The sequence below is a fragment of the Cetorhinus maximus genome, chromosome 1 (genome assembly GCF_964194155.1).
Source record: "Cetorhinus maximus chromosome 1, sCetMax3.hap1.1, whole genome shotgun sequence".
Classification (NCBI taxonomy): domain Eukaryota; kingdom Metazoa; phylum Chordata; class Chondrichthyes; order Lamniformes; family Cetorhinidae; genus Cetorhinus; species Cetorhinus maximus.
This window is the reverse complement of record NC_135879.1, coordinates 211,901,858-211,921,262: the sequence shown is the minus strand read 5'-3', so window position 1 is coordinate 211,921,262 and position 19,405 is coordinate 211,901,858. Positions and strand designations below refer to the sequence as shown.

Sequence of the window (19,405 nt, the reverse complement as noted above, 5' to 3'; positions counted from 1 at the left end):
TAGGTTCTTTTATTAAGTAGCCTTATGTGCGGTACCTTATCAAATGCCTTTTGGATATCCAAAAATATTACATCTACTGGTCCCTTTTTATCTATCCTGCTTGTTAACTCCTCAAAAAATTCTAATAAATTTGTCAGGCATGATTTCCCTTTCATGACGCCATGCTGACTCTACTTGATTATATCATGCATTCCTAAATGCTCTGCTATTACATTCTTTATAATAGACTCCAACATTTTCCCAATGGTGGATGTTGAGCTAACTGGCCTCTAGCTACCTGTTTTTTGTCTCCCTCCCTTTTTGAATAAGGCCATGACCACTCCTCCCATTTTCTCAGGCAGAAAGTGATGGAAATGGTTCTGCTGTAACCACTTATTCCTCCTCTGGTCCCAGCTTTTGTTTATTTACATGTCTCATTACTATCCCCTTTTATCTCGTAACATTATACCTTCTGTCAATAAATCACTTCTACCCTATTACAGACCTTCCCCTGCACCCATAACCCATTTCTCAAGCTCTGTACTTGCTTACAAACTATTAAATGTCCAAGGCTCCTTCAATAGCGCCTTCCAAACCTGGAACTTCTACCACCTAGATGGACAAGGGCAGAGATGCATGGGAAGACCACCACCTGCAAGTTCCCCTCTAAGCTACACACCATTCTGACTTGGAACTATATTGCCATTCCTTCACTATCACTGGGTCAAAATCCTGGAACTCCATCCCTAATAGCACTGTGGGTGTACCTACAACACATGGACTGCAGCAATTCATGGCAGTGGCTCAACACCATCTTCTCAAGGGCAATTAAAGATGGATAACAAATGCTGGCCCAGCCAGTGACATCCACATCTTGTGAAAGAATAGAAAAAACTTCTTCCAGTTCTGATGAAAGATCAAACTAGAATATTAATTGTTTCTTTCTCCACAGATGCTGCCTGATCTGATGAGTGCAGACATGCCAACCCCACACACACAGAAATCAAAAGGCAAACTCTAAAACTAAATCAAGAGATTTTGTTTAAAAATCATAAGTAGCTTTTTTTCCCCCAAAACATAAACCAATATATTTGGCAGTTGACAGTTTATAAACCTTATTAGTGGCTTATTTAATCTTTAACCAGACAAATTTTTTACAATTACTATATTATTGCATCTAACAATCTTCATTAAAAAACTTTTTAAAAATCATACCTGCTATCCTTGCTTGTGTACTCTTCCATTTCCCATACCAGCCAACTGAATGAAATGTTACCATGGGGAACAGGCTCAAGGGGCTGAATGGCCAACTTCTGTTCCTATGTTTCTTCCTATATGGTGTTCCTAGACTCTACTTGTCAACTACTCAATGAATGGTGAAGACTGAGGAGCCTACACAATATCCTCAGCGGTAGATTAGTCGACTTAAGGGCTGAAGTTTACAAGTAGTGCTGCCTGGCACAAATCACCTTTCCCCAGCTCCCAAAAGGGATCAAAATTATCACACCCTCTATCAGAACTCTTCCAGGTAGAGAAAAACATAATAGTTCTCCTGATCCTTCACAAATATTCACCCTTCTCCTTCAATCTCCCCTCAACAAACAATTACCCTGACCCCCTAAACCACCCCCCACAAAACATTCACTTCCACTCCTTCAACCGACCCCCACAAACATATGACCCTCCAACTCTCCCAAAAACATTCAGTCCTGACCCCCAAAACACAATTGCTCCCCAGTTCTCCAACACCCACCAACTGATGCCAGCCTCCCAAATAAATGCTCCCAGCCCCCCAACACCAATTTCCCCCACTCCAATTCCCAAACGTTTATGAACATGCCCCCAATTTCCCAACAGACGCCAAATGCCCTTTTCAATCCCTATCCAGACTTTCTATCGGACACAGGTTGTAATAACTCACTAGGTTCTCAGTGTCTGGAGTTGCACACGTGGCCCACGTGAAGCAGTTAACATTTACAGAGTCGAACAGGAGGAAGCTTCCACTGCAACTCAGTTACTTCAAAAAACAGAGCAGCTGAAATTTCAGCCTGAACAAAGTAGCCAGGAGTCCCAGGCTGATGGCAAAGGGGTTGATAAGGACATCGATCGAATCTGAGCAGCACGTAGAGATCAGAAAGTTTTGAAAAATCTTCAAACTTCAGAGCCCTCTCATAAAATCACAAGATGGGCTTACAAAATTGTGTTAATTTCAGAAGAGTTGGCATGTCTGTGACTGATTGTAGTAAGCAACAACAGATTTAACCACGGACACATCACAGCCCTGTTGAATCAAACATCCAGTTAGGCTTATTTGCCAGGAAGTGTCACAGAACAGCAATCAGAAATTGGAAGCCTAGTCAATTTTCTCTTTCCCAACTCTATGATACAGAGGCCAATTGTAACTCCCTGCCACCTTTGCGGCCAAGATAATCTAACTCAGCACACGCTGGAGGACTGAACCTAAACCTCCCTGATCTCTGTGGTTCAGCTCCACACTGGGCAGCAAATTTATTCATGAGCCATGGGGGTAGTACGTTAACATTTATTTACTTCAACATGTGAAATTAGACTGCAAGAACAGTAAAATAACATACATAACAATTCATAAAATATAAGTTCAGTTTTACTCTTGTATAAAATGGTGTGGATGGTGAACTCCATGCACTGAAATAACCAAATATCCTGGGATGTACGACGTCACTTGATACTAACCAGCAATATCAAAAGCGGCTGTTGTCAAATGTTTCAAAAGTAGCTCTATATATAATATAAATACTAGTTGTCTGTCAGAGTATTACAGGGGTAACCCAATCTCGCTGTTCAGCTGGCAAATTACTTGAGCTTTGGTCTCGCAGTTTGTGATGTTATCTGAACTCCTCGATTAGATTACAGTCTTTTAATCCCCTCCCTGACAACCATCTAGTATTTATCCTCAGTTTACTCAACCACCAATTTTCTTGCTATTTATGGTCCACGAATGCATGAAGTTTTCAAATGGTACCCAGCTTCCAGTAACAGTGCCGTATCACTTCAGATAAAGTCTGAAATGTTAAGACAATTCCTTAAACTCATCAAGGCTTCTTCGACAGCCCCTCCCAAACCAGCGACTTCTGTCAGCTAGAAGGACAAGGGTGACAAGCGCACTGAAGCACCACCACCTGCAAATTCCCCTCCAAGCCACAAATCAATCATCCTACCTTGGGCATATTTCACCGATCTTTCATCATCGCTGCATCAAAATCCTGGAACTCCCTACCGAACAAGTGTCGGAGTACTTTTACTACATGCATACAATGATTCAAGCTCACCACTGCTCTCCCAAGGGCAACTAGGGATGGACTGCCAGTGACATCCATAACTTTTGAATGAAGAAATATAAAAATGAAATAAGCAACATTAAATTGAACCTCAGATTGTTCTTGTCCACTGTACACAAAAGCAAAGATCAAAGGACAGAAACTGAAGACTGGGGAGGGCTAGAGAGAGTATCAAATTCTGACCTTCATAGCCCAGAGGCACCAAGGCCAATTGTAGCATCTCTACTGTCAAGCCAGCTCAGATCAAGGATAGAACACAAATCAAACCTAAGAATTTCTGGTCAAATATGGTGAAGTTACTCATTGTCTTCACCAACTGAAATGGAGAACACCAAGGAGTCCAAGTTTTATCTTTAATTATAAAAAGTAAAGTAATACTAGTGAGGTAGCACATAGTACATCCTCTGCTATGATAGTGTCAAATGCTCTCAATTCTTTACATCAAGAGTTATCAACAAGAGGTATGTTGTGAAAGCCACTGTATGGAGTTGCTTATCTGCAAACAATGGAGAGGACAATAGGATTAAGAACATGAAAGACAAGTCATAAAAGCAAAATACTGCAGATGCTGGATTTCTGAAATAAAAACAGGAAGAGCTGGAAAATCTCAGCAGGTTTGGCAGTATCTGTGAAGGGAGAAACAGAGTTATCTTGGAAGAGTCATATTGGGCTCAAAACGTCAACTCTGTTTCTTTACCCTCAAATGCTGTCAGACCTGTCGCAATTTTCCAGCACTTTGTTTTTATTTATGAAAGGCAAATCAGCCCAGGATCCTCACACAAACAGCCATCTCCACCACTAGAGTCAGAATCATTAGCCCCATTCCCCTGTTCTTTCCCCATAGCCCTGCAATTTTTTTTTCCCTTTTGAAGTGTATTTCCAATTCCCTTTTGAAAGTTATACTTAAATCTGCTTTCACCCACCCTTTCAGACAGTGCATTCCAGATCATAACTCAGCATTAAAAAAAAATCCTCTCTCCTCTCACAGGGTATGAGAAAAGAATAATAATATTTTTTGGAACTTATTGAGAAGTGGAACAAAAATATCAGGATCTGAATTTGAAATTTGATCAGATACAAGGAGGTAACTATCTGAAAAATGCCTTTTACACAGGAATAGGAGAAACTACTACATTACATATAGTAAGGAAAATGTTGCATTACAGTCCCAGTGCTAAACTTAACTGGGTTAACAGTTGGGTTCATTTCACGGGGTTCATGGAGTGAGATGGGGGGGTGCGGGGGGCAGAGGTGGTAGGCAGAGAAGAAAACAGAAAGTTGCGGTGAGAGAAACAAAGTCTATAAAATTTCAGCAAAATACTGCGGATGCTGGAAATCTGAAACAAAAACAAAAATTGCTGGAAAAGCTCAGCAGGCCTGACAGTCTTTCTCTCCACAGATGCTGTCAGACCTGCTGAGTTTTTCCAGCAATTTTTGTTTTTGTTCTATAAAATTTCTTATAGTTTCATGTCTGTTAAAGACCTGTTCAATATAAATGGACTCCAAGTATTAAAGTTCAACTCCAGGCTACTTCACATCAGTGTAATCATGAGAAGGGTATATTCCAGAAGAGTAAATTTATTACCTGTACAAATTCCTCACCCCATAATACAAATTCAGTTCAATGTTACTAAATCCCAGATGAGAGCAAGCTGTGTGCAGGGTAGCTTACAGAAGAAAAAAATGTGGAATCAAAAAAGACCAGTCAGCTCATCCAACACCCTGTTTCCAACAAACCCCAGGCTGCAAAAGTGTTTTAAAAATGCTCATTCTGATCTTGATCCACAAGCAAACACCCAGCTGCTCCTGCACACTTATCAGCCAGTTCAAGAACAATATTCACAGGGGTCCCCGAGCAGCCCACGGCCGATTATATCTGCCCTGATGAAACATGCTCTGGCACACACAATACTATCAGCATTTCTAGCACTGCTTGTTGTTCTAAGTCTCTTGCATTCTATCTTATTTATGCTCAATGTAGTTGTGGCTACAGGGGTAGTTCAAAAGGGAATTATGTAAAAGTCTGTATCTTAGACTCAACAAACCATACAGAAGTTAAGTTCCATGAATCTAATAACCATTTGGGAGGGAGAAGATAGTCTGTAACTTCTATAGCAAAAAATGTTAACAAAAACCAAGCAAAATAAAGTGCCTTTAACAGAAGAAAATTAATCTATGGCATTTTATAGGGGTGAGATGGGAAAGAGAAAACAATATAGATAGATAAAAGGGCTATGCAGTGGCGTAAGCAACACCTTGGTTGAAAAATGTCACTTTTAAAGGTGTAGAGAGCTGGTGATATTTAAGAAAATTTTCCAGAAAGTAGAATTGAGATGGTTTAAGGATCTGCCATCCCAAAGGAAGACCAAATGGCATGAATGATGATTGCAGAAATAGATAGAGCAAAACTGTGATGGGTTCTAAAGACAGACAAGGATTTTCAATTTAAGCATTAGGAATAGGCCATTCAGCCCTTGAGCCTGTCCCACCATTCTCTTAGATGGTGGTTAACATATACCTCAACTCAATTTATCCCTGTTTTCTCCATGAGCCTTTGAAACCCTTAGCTAACAAATATAATCAATCCCAGTCTTGAAATTTCAACTGGCCCAGTTCTTTGGAGAGGAGTGCTCCAGATTTCCACCAGTCTCTGTAGTTTTTTTAAAAATGGTTCCCGATTTTGCTCCTAATCTTAATCTTATGTTCTCTTGTTCTGGAGCTCCCCAGCCAGGGGAAATAGTTTCTTAGAATCAAAACATTCAGTATTTTAAAAACCTCGATCGTAATAGCTCCTAACCTTTTAAACTCAAGGGAATACAAATCAAGTTCATCCAACCGTTACCCCTTAACCTTTAAACACAATATATGGTGAATCTGCACGGTACCATCTCCAAAGCCAGTCCCTCTTTCCTGAGGTATGATACCCAGCTGTGAACACAGTACTCCAGGATGACAAAGGTTCCAATACATCTGAAGCATCATTTCCTCACTTTTCAACTACAGCCCCCTTAGATAAAGGTGAGTATTTTGTTTATTTTTTAATTGCTTGATCTATAACTTCCGACCTTTGGGGCGTTGTACCCTGGGGAGGTGCCCCAAAGATGCGCCGGCACCGCCACCACCCAGGAATCCCCGCACAAGGAATACAAGGCAATTGCCTAGCGAGTTGAAACTTCTGTTGGGCAATTGCATGCACTAGGAACCATCCGATAATCCGATTTAAACTGCAGTCTTCGGGTGGTTCAGACTGTCTTACAGGAATAGTTACCCAGAAAAAGTTACAAGAATTAAAACCACTTCAAACTCCTGGGTAACTATAGCACTGACCCAGCACCCCCCCAACCCCGCAGAACCCCCCACAGAACCCCCCCGCCCCGCCCCCCCTTCCCAACTACCCCACCCCACCCACTGACAAAACCCCGCCCCCGCTCTGAACACCCCTCCCCAGCCCCACAATAACCAAACGAGCCCCCCCCACCCTCATCCCATCCATCCTACCCACCTACTTACACACTTGCCTTCTCCCAGCTTCTCAAAACGGTTGGACCTTTAAATCTACCTTCTTTACGGCAGCAAATACCATAAAAAAAGGGGTGTGTTTTCCTTACCTTTAATGCTCCTGCACTCGACTGAAAGCCTCGGGAACCCGCTGGACTATGCCTTTCTCACCAAACCTGAGTCGGAAGGCCGAGCGAGAAAGGTGCAGCTTCGTTTCAGTGTAACTAGGGGTGGAGTGGCAATCTGACTGTGATTGCTATTCCACAGAAGTTATAACCCATATTTGTAACTATGCATGAACTTTTAGTGATTTGCATATATTGACATCAAAATTTATTTGCTCTTCCAAAACTCCTAGTCTTAATTCCCTTAATAAAATATTCTGATTTATTTTTTGTGGATACATACTTCCTCACATTGAATTCTTATCTCCCATAGATTTGTCCACCTGCTTGCCTTGAGCCCACATCTTTCTTTAGGTTCTCTCTTGGCTCTCTTCACTCTCTTTCCAAGCTCATCATATCCATGAGATCCACCATCTGCTTGTTTGACCCAATTCCCACTAAACTGCAGACCACCATACTTCCCTTGCTAGCCAACATGGTAAACTGCTTTTTTCCTCAGGTACTGCCGCCTGCAGTTTCAAATCTGCTGTCATCATCCTGTTTTTAAAAAAACACTCTCCTGTTATCCTTGTAAATTATCCTGCCATCCCCAACTTCCCTATTCTCTCCAAAGTTAATAAACATAATGTCACCTCCCAAATCTGTGCCCAAATTTCCTGCAACTCCAGGTTGGAACTTCTACAATTAGGTTTTCATCCCGCTACAACACTGAAACAGCCTTGATCAAAGTCATAAATGAAATCCTAAGTGAAGAATCCCTCTTCATCCTGACTTCCCTGCAGCTTTCAACATGGTCAACCATGCTATTCTCCTCCAACAACCCCCCTCAGTTGTGGGGCTGTCCCCACCTAGTTCCAATCTTAACAATCTAGTTGTACAACAACATATTCATATTGATCCTTTAACTTAATAAAATCTCCCAAGATGGTTCAGAGGAGCATTACAAAACAAAATATGAAATCGAGCCACATGGGGGAGATATTAGATCAGGTGGCCAAAAGCTTGGTCAAAGAGGTACGATTTAGGGGGTATCTTATAACGAGGAAAGAGAGGTAGAGAGGCAGAGAGAGGGTAGGGAGGGTATTCTGGAGCTTAGGGCCTTGGCAACTAAAAGCACAGTCACTATTTGTGATGCAATTAAAATCAGGAATGCTCAAGAGGCCAGAATTAGAGGAGCGCAAAAAACTGACAGTTGTGGGGTTGGAGGAAATTACCAAGATTGGAGTGGTGAGGCCATGGAGGGATTTGAAAACTAGGTCAGGAGCCAATACACGTCAGCAAGCACAAGGATGACAGGTGAATTGTCTTAACTCACAACAAGTTCAAAGGCAGAGTTTTGGATTACCTCAAGTTTACAGAGGATAGAATGTCAGAAGACCTGCCCTGACAAGAATGCATTGGAATGGTCAAGTCTAGCATTAACGAAGGCATGAATGAAGGTTTCGAATAAGATGAGACAGGGGCAAAATCAGAGGATAGCCGTAGAAGTTCCTACAATGGCTTTTCTTCCCACCCAACACCACTATCATTGGGGTTCACCAAGGTACTCTCATATTTCTCATATTCAATGTTAAGTAGTATGACAAAAATAATTTACTTTCCTTTAAACTTGACAGGCACTTTGATGTTAACACTTGATCATGCACAACTTAAAGTCTATCAGATGCTACAATTGAGAGATTTATAAGATTATGTTTTAGGATATCTTTTGGTTTATAAGAATGTTATAGTTTGGGACTGTCTCTTTAAATTTAGGGTGAATGAAAGGGGTCATGTGACCTGTGCAGGCATCTGCCTGGGTGGTTTAATCGTCAAGAGATCAAAAGAGACTCAGATGGTTTACTGGGAGGTGCAAGGTATTTACACTTGGAAACAATGACAGCTGTTCCTAAATCTACAATGGGTAGACCCTGTATCTCTCGGAGTCTCAGAAAGGCATAAATACCAATAGTTCTGCTGTAGATTATTCCTTTACAAGATGAAAGAAGGTTGGGAACAAAGATAAGTGATTAGCATTTCTACTTGGATACAAAGTTAATGTGTTTCCCATTGCCATGGAGAAGAGGATAGAGGAAGCCATTTTGAGATCAGATGACAGGCTTCCTTTTAAATTCACGTATATCACAGGCAGAACATCAAAGAAATGACATCAGTGTATATGCAAATCTTGACAAGACCCGTCTCTACTTCACCATCATCACTCTCAATCCCTCACCTGAGTCAGTGTTGCCAGATTGCTTGTCCCTCATCCAGGTCTAATTGAACCACGATTTCCTCCAATTAACATTGGTCAGATCAAAGTCATCATCTTCAATGCCACCATAAACTCTATACCCTTACTACTGATTCCATCTCTATTTCTGGCTACTGGCTCAGGCTGAATCAGAGCATTCATAACCTACTGTATTTGAATAAGGCCCATGCTTCCAACCCCATTACCTTTGCTATCACAAAGCGCGATGTATTCCATCTTGATTAATATTGCTCCTCTCCATCTCTTCCTCATCCCATTTCCCACTGAAATCTTCATCTTTGCTCATGTTATCTCCAGAATCGACTATTCAAATGCTCTCCTGGTGGGCCTCCCATCATCCATAAACCTAAGATTAACCAAAACTCTGCTGCCTGCATCCTAACCCACTGCAAGTTCTATGTATCCATCGCCTCTTATGCTTACCTACATAAGGGATCTCTGGAATGCCCTCCCTAAACCTCTCCACCTCTCTCATTCCCCCTTTAAGACCGTACTTATAATCTACCACTCTGATCAAGCACTTAAATTCCCCTCCTGATATCTTGTTCTTTGGCTCAATGTCAATTTTTGCTTGCTTATACACCTGTGAAGCGCTTAGGACTTTCTTTTACATTAAAGACGTTATAAAAAAAAAAGTTGTTATTGCTGCATCAGGCATAAAAATGGTATGTTAACTTACTGCTCTGATTTTAATCTTCCTGCTTTACGCAAACAGTGGAAACCAGAAAAACAAAATTTCAATTCTTAGTATGGACTAGAATCACTGAATCTTACAGTACCATTTTCCCCATCATGCTTATGCTAGTTCTTGAAAGAGCTGTGCAATTTAATCCCAGGCCCCAATTTTCCCCCCATAACCATACAAATTATTTCTCTTCAAATATATGCCCAATGCCTTTTAAAAGTTCCTGTGAGCTAAAACAATTATTTAATTATAGAATACCTTTAACCTATAAAAAGAATTTCATTTATATGGTGCAATTCATGACCAGAGTATGGTCCACAACCAATGCATGGGTTTTAATTTCCCAAAATTCTGTAGATTCTGGAAAGGTCCCAGCAGATTGTAAAATAGCGCATCTAACTTCTCTATTCAAGAAAAGAGGGAGACAGAAAGCAGGCCAGTTGGCTTAACATCTATCATAGGGAAAATGCTGGAATTTATTATTAAGAAGATTATATCTGGGCACTTAGGAAATCTCAAAACAATCTGGCAGAGTCAACATGGTTTTGTGAAAGGGAAATCGTGTTTGACTAATTCTTAGAGCTCTTTGAGGAAGTTACAAGCAATGTGGATAAAGGGGGACCTGTGATTGTGGTGTACTTAGATTTCTAGAAATCATTTGACAAGCTGCCACATCAAATGTTACTACACAAAATCAGGGTTTATGGTGTGGGGGTAACATTTTAGCATGGGTAGAGGATTGGTTAGCTAACAAGAAAGAAAGAGTAGGCATAAATGGATCATTTTCAGGTTTGCAGGATGTAACAAGTGGAGTGCCACCGAGATCAGTGCTAGGGCCTGAACCATTTACAATCTGTATTAATGACTTGGACGACGGGATTGAATGCACAGTTGCTAAATTTGCTGATGACACATAGATAGGTAGGAAAGTAAGTTATGAAGAGGACACAAGAGTCTGCAAAGGGATATAGATAGGTTAAGTGAATGGGCAAAAATTTGGTAGATGGAGTATAATGTGGGAAAAACGTGAACTTGCCCACTTTGGCAGGAAGAATAAAAAAGCAGCATATTATTTAAATGGCGAGAGATTGTAAAATTCTGAGGTGCAGCAGGATCTGGGTATCCTGGTGCTTGAATCACAAAAAGTTAGTATGCAGGTACAACAAGTGATTAGGGAGGCAAATGGAACATTGTCATTTACTGCAAACGGCATGGAATATAAAAGGTGTGTTTTGTGACTTTTGTATAGGGTATTATATAGGGCACAGTTGTATATGGAGTTCTGTGTACAGAATTGATCTCCTTATTTAAGAAAGGACATAACTATATTAAAAGTAGTTCAGTGAAAGCTCACTCGACTGATTCCTGGAATGAGGGGGTTATCCTATGAGGAAAGGTTGGGCTTGTATCCATTGGATTTAGAAGATTGAGGTGGCAAAATTACTGAAACACAAGATCCTGAGGGAACTTGACAGAGTGAATGCTGAAAGGATGTTTCCCTTTGTCAGAGGGACGAGAACTAGGGGACACAGTTTAAAAATAAGGGGTCTCCCATTTAAGATGGAGATGAGAAGAAATTTTTTCTCTGATGGTCATGAGTCTGTGAAACACTCTTCCCCAGAGAGCAGTGGAGGCAGGGTCATTGAATATTTTTTAAAGCCGAGCTGGATAGTTTCTTGATTGATAAGGGAGTCAAAGGGTATAGAGGGTAGGAAGGAGAGTAGAGTTGAGGCCACAATCAAGTCAGCCATGATCTTATTGGATGACAGAGCAGGCTTGAGGGGCCAAATGGCCTACTCCTGCTCTTAATTCGTATGCAAGTACTTTTGAAGTGTAGTCACTGTTGTTAATGGAGCACACATCCAGGTGTGTTTCACAGAAGTAAAAACAAATAATACTGCAAAGGACTGTAATGGAACACATTTTCCTTTTGTACAATTTCTGCCAAAAATTCAAGCAGCAAAGTAGAGATTCATTTCTACCAAGTTAAAAGGTCATGTTAAGGAAAAGACTAGAAAACGAGATGTCAACAATCTCATCTTTTTTCCATTTCCTCACTATTTCTGAAGTTGAATTCTGCTGAATTACCTCACGTTATTCACAGACAAACCAAAATTATCTTTCTCTGTATCTGACCAATGATAAGTAGATCATTAACTACACCACAGCAAACAATTATATTTGTTTTGGGCTAGGTCAAGGGCTCTCCGCTCACTGGAGTCTTGCTGTACAATTACTGATAAATTACAGCTGGTGTTAAACAGCCAGGGCTGAAAGTACAATGGAAAATCTGTAAAAAACCAAGCTCAGGTTTCCAGTCCAAGTGTGGGAAAAATCTATGGCATCCATGCCGTTTTGTGAATGTTATTATAAGAATGACTGTGCCTTAGACACAAACATTGCAGTACCCATGTCATATTATTGCTGGCCTCTAATGTCATTCCAGGAATATGATCTTTTTATGTTTTATGAACTGCAGCAACAAGTTCAATATTAATGATTTTGTTCTTCCCTGCAAGCCTCTTCCTCCACATCCATAAAGCAAAGGCATTATAGTTTCTGGGATATTATGGTGCACAAAATGGCTGCCTACATGCAACAATGAGAACACTTTAAAAGTAATTTATTAGCTATGAAGTACTTTAGGATGTCCTGAGGATGGGAAAGGGATTTCATAAATGCAAGTTCTTTGTTTCTCTCTATATTCCTGAACAATATATAGAGCAAACAAAATAGTCAAAAGACAGTCAGTAGCTTATAAGCTAATTAATTTTTAGAATTTGGTTTGGGGAAGGGAGACACAAAAGATAACAAAGAATTCCATTTCAATCACTGTACAAGGGGTCAAATAATTGAAGTTCTCTTAATTATGGGGCTAAGTAGCAAATGTACTAAATGAAAGCCTTCACTTAACTCCAGTTTGTTGGTCTACAATACGCCATCTGCAAAATAGGTAGCTACCAGCTTTAGAAAACAAGCTTTAGAATTCCACCCTGAAGCTAATGTCTACTACATAATTTACTATACTCAGATATAAGTGACAAAGCCTATACACAAATGCAAGTGACAAAGTCAACAAAGCAATGACCAATTAAAGAGTTCAGATAAAAGATCCAGGTTAATTTACAGCCTTTAACTTACTTCACTGTGAGTAGAACTATGAGTTAACATTTACTTGTAAAAGCTTCTTCAAGATTTCTTGCCAATTTCTAGACAGCCACAGATATTCTGTGTAGTCACAAAAGGGTGTTTGCATTATTTTGTGATTTCATTGAAAGTCTATTGGAAATGCTATTTGTAGTGGGCCACAAGGATGTTCCATACACAATATTAAATTCTCCTATAAGCACCTGTAAAGATCAGGAATTGAAAACTATCAATTGTTGTAAAAATACATCTGGTTTACTAATGTCCTTTTAGGGAAGGAAATCTGCCATCCTTACGTGGTCTGCACTCCATGTGACTTGAGATCCACAGTTATGTGGTTGACTGTTAGCTGTCCTCTGAAATAGCCTAGCAAGCCACTCAGTTCAGGGCCAATTAAGCCAACAAATGCTGGCCTTGCCAGCAATGCCCACATCCCATGAAATAATATTTCCTTTAAAAATCTGAAAATATTAATAGATATGAATTTATAAACATATAGATAGATTTTTAAGAATTGATCTGAGCTCCTGATAATTATCTATTCTTGAAGTTCTAATGAAAAATCTTCAAGAACTTTCCAGAAGACACAATGGGTGACCATCCCCTATAATATGTTACAGCACCAAGATATGTAGATAAGAAGGTTTGAGATTCAATTTTTAAATCTACAAGTAAACTGATGTCAGCCAGAACACATAGGGGTGCCACAACTGGTCTCAATACCCCTGACTAAATGTTGGAGGTGAGCAGGCATGGATGAACGAGCTGCCAACATTCAGGAAACTGCACCCCAGTACAAATTAGAGCTTTCGGGGGAAGCAGAAGGAAATTGAGAAAATATGTACATCATCTAAAATCACTATCCCATTTTACAATGCAATCTGAATTACAAGATTACCTTACCAGTTCAGAGGTTTCGGTCATCTGTTCTTTACACAATGCACGCACACATTCATTCACAACAGCAATTTTGTTTTGTTTATAGAGTAACTATTACATAAGTACATAATGTAAGAAATAGCAGGCCCCTCAAGACTGCTCCAACATTCAATAAGATCTGACAGCGGCCTTAACTCCACTTTACTGCCTGCCCCCTCCATAACCCTCAACTCCCTTGTAGATCATGAATCTGTCCAACATAATTATTTTGAGACGATAGTGTGAAGTGCCTAAATAAACGTGGAGGAGATCCATAACCTCCAACTTGAAAAAAAGTGCAAAATAAGAACATCAGTGCCCTCTTCTGGCTAGCTGTGCTTTAAGCTACTACATACAACAACAGCCTCAATCACATTGCATTCATCTAGCTAAACTAGCTAAACAAAACTTCCAAGTAATCAAATTGCTAGACATTGGGAGCAGTTCTGTGGAATGGAACTCCTGCCCAAGATGGATGGGTTGCACCTGAACAAAGCCAGGACCGATATTCTTGCTGAGAGATTAACTAGTATTACTGAGGGAGATTTTAACTAATTTTGCAGCAGGAGGGGAATCAGAAAATAGCAGAGGGGAGAAGTGAGCTCAGAGGACAGAGGGATAGAAACAGCAATACAATTAGAAATATCACAAAAATTGCAGGGGCCAGATTGATAAAAATAGTAAGTGACAAAAAGGTATTAAATTGTATATATGTCGATATCTGTAATGGAGCTAATAGGGTTGGCGAGCTGCAGACAAAAAATTTCTACATGGGAATATGACATGATCGCATTAACAGAGGGAGGCCCAGGAATGGGTTCTTAATATTCCTGGTTACCAAGTATTGAGGAATGATACAGAGGAAAAGGAGGAGGGGGCAAATATTGATTAAGGATGATTAGTTAGTTCTAAATAGAAAGGATTTCATATATGGTTCTAGGACTAAATCCATTTGGCTTGAGTTGAGAAACGGGGGGAGCTGTTACATTGTTGGGAGTTTTTTTTTAAATAGAGCTGCAAACTGGGAGGAGATAGATGAGCAAATTTGTCAGCAAATTTCAAAGGCGTCTAACAAAAATAGAGTAGTAATATTAGGAGACTTTAATTATCCTAATATAGACTGAGAAAAACAGTGCGAAGGGTTGGGAAGGAGAAGAATTTCTGATATGTGCACAGGAGAACTTTCTCGAACAGTACGTCTCCAGTCCAACAAGCAACGCAGCAGTTGGATCAGGCTCTGCGAAAAAAGGTACAGCAAACGGACTGTGTTATAGTGGGAGATAATCTAACAGCAACCAATACATAATTTGGTTTAAATTGTTAATGGAAAGAGACCATAAAATATTAGAGGTAAAAATGCTTAACTGGAAAAATGCTAATTTCAGTGATTTAAGGGTAGATTGGAAAGGTGATTGCAGGATAAACCAGTAACAGAACAATTGAGATGATTCAAGGAAGAGACATTTCAGATACAAACTAAGCCTATTCCTTTGAAAAGAAAAGAAGAACGTCTAAAGCCAGTGCGCACTGAATGACAAAAGAAATTAAAGTTACACAAAAACAAAAGGAAAACCAGGCTTATGGTAAATGTCAGAAGCAAGATTCAGTTAATAATCAGGACTATTATGGAAAGTACAGGAGGGAATTGAAGAAGTTAATACAGGAGGCAAAGAGGTTACAAGCAAAGATTAGCAGGCAACATTAAATCGAAACCTAAAGCATTTTATAAACATATAAAGTGTAAGTGGTTAGCTGGGAAAAAGTTGCATCTATTAAATGCCCAAAGGGCAATCTTCATATAAAGGTAGAGGACATCTAAAAAATTAAATGAGCACTTTACATCTGTCTTCACATAAGGAGGCAGATGATGAAGGTTACAACAATAGAGAGAGGTTATGGACTGAATAATAATGGAAGACATGCTGAAAAAAGTTGTTACTGAAAGTTGGTAAGTCACCTGGTCCAGATGGAACACATCTGCTTAGAGAAGCAGAGATAGAAATAGCAGAAGCATTGGTCACAATCATTCAATCCTCACTGGATACAGGAGTAGTACTGAAGGGTTGCTAATGTTATAAAAGGGAAGAAAGAGAGGGGTAAAGCAGAAAATTACAGGCCAATCACCTGAACATAACTATTATTGGAAACCATCATCATAGACAAAATAAACTTTCATTTTGGAAGGCATGAAATAATCAAGGAGAGTCCATGTGGATTTGTTAAAGGTAAATACTGTCAGTCTAACTTGATTGAATTAATTGATGAGGTATCACAGAAGGTTGATCAAGATAGTGCAGTAGATGCTCTATTATTGGACTTTCAGAAGGCATATTTGTGCAAGTTTGAGTGTGCAGCTATTGTATATTGTTGCTTTACATGTGAATATGCTGTACTAAATCACTTTCTTTCACCCAAAACCATGGTCTGTGCTCCATCTTGCCCAGAAAGAAGTAAGCATGACGGCTCGGGCTATGTTCACAGAAAAAGATATCAGAGAGAAAGCTACAAATTCATTTGCTACAGAGGCATCACACTGTAGTTACTCCAGTTTACAGTGGAATTACCAAAAATGCAACAAAACTGAAGACTGTAAAGGCAACAATATAATTTGCATGTCAATATTCAGGGACATAAGCATCTGACCAACATTTTAACTGGCTACTAAAATATCAGCAAAAGACTTCATTAGGAACTTTGCAGCTTTTCTGGTTTATTTGTATTGAGTAATATCCATTTACTGCTCTACAGTTTTCTTACCCGTTGGTCGGTGTGGTGAAGGAAAATGACAGAAGTTGATTCCAGAACGGATCATTTTCAGAGATGGTTTCTGTGCCAGCAAGACGCTGAAGGTAACTGTTATTTGCAAGATCAGCAATGCTGCTGCTGTTTGCACCCATCTCTTGCTTGTGCAAAGTACCCAGTTCAGCTTATACCATCATTGCTTTTATTAGAACCTAAATGAAATAAAAACAATGTCTCAGCTTATTGGTTAAATAACAGTTTTTCCATTGAATCTTACAGCACAGGAGACCATTCAATGGCACCAGCACTTTGAAAGAACTACATACAAACATCCAAACTAGGTGCAGGAGTAGGCCACTCGACCCTTCGAGCCTGCTCCACCATTCAATAAGATCATGGCTGATCTGATTGTAACCTCAACTCCACATTCCCACCTACACCCAATTACCTTTCAACCCACCTTTTTCATCAAGATCTATCTACCTCTGCCTTAAAAATATTCAGAGGCTCTCTTCCTCAAAAGGCAGTGGAAGCAGAGTTCCACAGACACTCAACCCTCGGACAAAAAAATGTTCATCTGTCTAAATGTGTGACCCCTTATTTTTAAACATTGGCCCCTAGAACTAGATTCGCCCATAAGAGGAAAGAAACATCCTCTCCACATCGACCCTGTCAAGACCCTTAGGGATCTTATATGCCTAGCCTGCCTAATCTTTCCGCATAAGACAACCCAATCCAAGTATTAGTCTAATAAACCTTCTCTGACCCGCTTCCAAAACATTTACAACTTTCCTTAAATAAGGAGACCAATACTGTACATAGTACACCAGATTTGATCTCACCAACGCCCTGCATAACTGAAGCATAGCCTCCTTACTTTTGTATTTAATTCCCCTCGCAATAAATGATTACATTCTATTAGCTTTCCTAATTACTTGCTGTGCCTGCATATTAGCCTTCTGCGATTCCTGCACCAGGACACCTAGATCCTTCTGCATCTCAGAGCTCTGCAATCTCTCACCTTTTAGATAATATGCTTCTTTTTTATTCTTCCAGTAAATATGGACAATTTCACACTTTCCCACATTATCCTCCATTTGCCAGGTCTTTGACCACTCACTCAACCTATCTATAACCCTTTGTAGCCTCCTTGAGTTCTCTTCACATGAGTTCTATCCCACCTATCTTTGTGTCATCAGCAAATTTAGCAATCATACCTTCAGTCCCTTCATGCAAGTCATTTATATAAATTGTAAAAAGTCAAGGCCCCAGCACTGATATCCATGCCACACCACTCTTTACATTTTGCCAACCAGAAAAAGACACATTTATGCCTACCCTCTCTTTACTGTTAGCTAGCCAATCTTCTATTCATGCCAATATGTTACCCCCCTGAAATAGCCTTTGATGCCACGCCTTACCAAATGCTTTCTGGAAATCTAAATACACTACATCCACCATTCCCCATTATCCACAGCATATGTTACCTCTTCAAAGGGCTCCAATAAATTGGTTAAACATGATTTCCCTCACATAAATCCACATTTAATCTGCCTGATTGCCTTGAATTTTTCTAAGTGCCCTGCTATAATGTCTTTAATAATAGCTTATAACATTTTCCCTACGACAAATGTTAAACTAACCGGCCTGTAGTTTCCTGCATTGGGTTTCTCTCTCTCTCCTTTTTTGAATAAAGGAATTTCATTCACTATTTTCCAATCTAATGGAACCTTGAATCTAGGGAACTTTGGAAAATTAAAACCAATGCACAACTATCTCACTAGCCATTTCTTTCAAGACCCTAGGATAAAGTCCTTCAGGGCCTGGTGACTTGTCAGCCTGCAGCTCCAACAATTTACTCAGTACCACTTCCCTAGTGATTGTAATTTTCCCCGAGTTCCTCCCTCCTTTCCATTTCCTGATTTACAGCTATTTCTGGAATGTTAATTGTATCCTCTATAGTGAAGACCGAGGCAAAATACCAGTTCAATTCATCTGGCATCTCCTTATTTTCCATTACTAATTTACCAGACTCACTTTCTATAGGACTTCTATAGGATTCCTGTAGCACATCACTCAATATCTTGCCAACCAGAAAAAGACCCATTTATGCCAACCCTCTGTTTCATGTTAGCTCGCCAATCTTCTATCCATGCCAATACGTTACCCCCAAACCATGAGCTTTTATTTTTTGCTCACTTTTGTTAACTCTTTTCTAAGTATTTACACTCTTACTATCTGACTTTATATTTCTAGCTTTCTCTCGTACTCTAATTTTTTCTTATCAATCTTGTGGTCATTCTTTGCTGCTTTTTTATATCCTGTTCAATCATCTGGCCTGCCACCCATCTGCGCAATTAAATGCTATTTCTTTAAATTTGATACTATCTTTAACTTTTTTAGTTAACCATGGATGGTGGGTCCTCCCCTTGGAATTTTTCTCTCATTGGAATGTGTATTCTGTGTATTCTGAAATACCCCCTTAAATGTCCGCCACTGCATCTCTATTGACCATCCCTTAACCTAATTTGTCCGTTCCTTTTAGCGGGCTGCGCCTTCATGCCCTCATAATTGTCCTTCTTTAAGTTTAAAATACTAGTTTTGGACCCACACTGCTCTCCCTCAAACTGCATGTAAAACTCAATCGTATTATGATCGCTGCTACCTAGAGGCACCTTCACTATGTGTTCATTAAATAATTCTATCGCATTGAGCAATATCAAGTCTAGTATAGCCTGCT

The 19,405-nt window shown here is 39.8% G+C and overlaps 1 protein-coding gene across 5 annotated transcripts in view; it reads right to left on the bottom strand.

Annotated features, from left to right (window-relative positions):
- The window catches only part of dym (dymeclin), a 531,615-nt gene that overhangs the window by 478,543 nt on the left and 33,667 nt on the right, over positions 1-19,405 (bottom strand). For all 5 annotated transcript variants that reach the window (XM_078552754.1, XM_078552781.1, XM_078552773.1 and 2 more), the window contains exon 2: positions 16,681-16,877. In XM_078552754.1, the coding sequence (XP_078408880.1) occupies positions 16,681-16,820 (140 nt within the window). In that variant the 5' untranslated portion in view covers positions 16,821-16,877. The remainder of the gene's footprint in view (positions 1-16,680; positions 16,878-19,405) is intronic.